This window comes from Bison bison, unplaced genomic scaffold (genome assembly GCF_000754665.1).
Source record: "Bison bison bison isolate TAMUID 2011002044 unplaced genomic scaffold, Bison_UMD1.0 scf7180017864160, whole genome shotgun sequence".
Classification (NCBI taxonomy): Eukaryota; Metazoa; Chordata; class Mammalia; order Artiodactyla; family Bovidae; genus Bison; species Bison bison.
The window spans coordinates 8313500-8313838 of NW_011494732.1; the positions used below are offsets into that span (position 1 = coordinate 8313500).

A 339-nucleotide genomic window follows, 5' to 3' on the forward strand; every position below is an offset into this window, starting at 1 on the left:
CCGCCATGGCGGCCTGGCTCTCGGCCACCAGCACGTAGGTGCGGGCCCGCGACCCGGCGAAGCGCACGGCGAAGGCGAACTCCTCGGCGGCCTCCACCAGCTCCACGGCGCAGCCCTCCAGGATGATGACGCCCACGGGCTCGCGGCTGGCCGCGTCCTCGAAGTAGAAGAGCATGTTGCCGCGCAGCACGAACCAGCGGCGGTGGTAGGCCGCGTGCCGGCCGCCCTTCTTGTACAGGAAGCCCGCGTTGTCGGCTGGGGTGTTGCAGGTGGCGTAGAAGGCCAGGCTGCGCTCGTTCAGCTTCCTGGCGTGGGCTCGGGACCTGGTGTCCCCCCAAC

At 71.1% G+C, this 339-nt stretch overlaps 1 protein-coding gene across 1 annotated transcript in view; it reads right to left on the reverse strand.

The window, feature by feature from the left end:
- Position 1: 1 nt before the first annotated feature.
- Positions 2-339, reverse strand: part of FAM109A (family with sequence similarity 109, member A) — a gene marked incomplete at its 3' end in the record, with an annotated part of 666 nt that continues 328 nt past the window's right edge. Inside the window, exon 2 of the mRNA XM_010841428.1 lies at positions 2-323. Coding sequence (XP_010839730.1) covers positions 2-323 — 322 coding nt within the window. The remainder of the gene's footprint in view (positions 324-339) is intronic.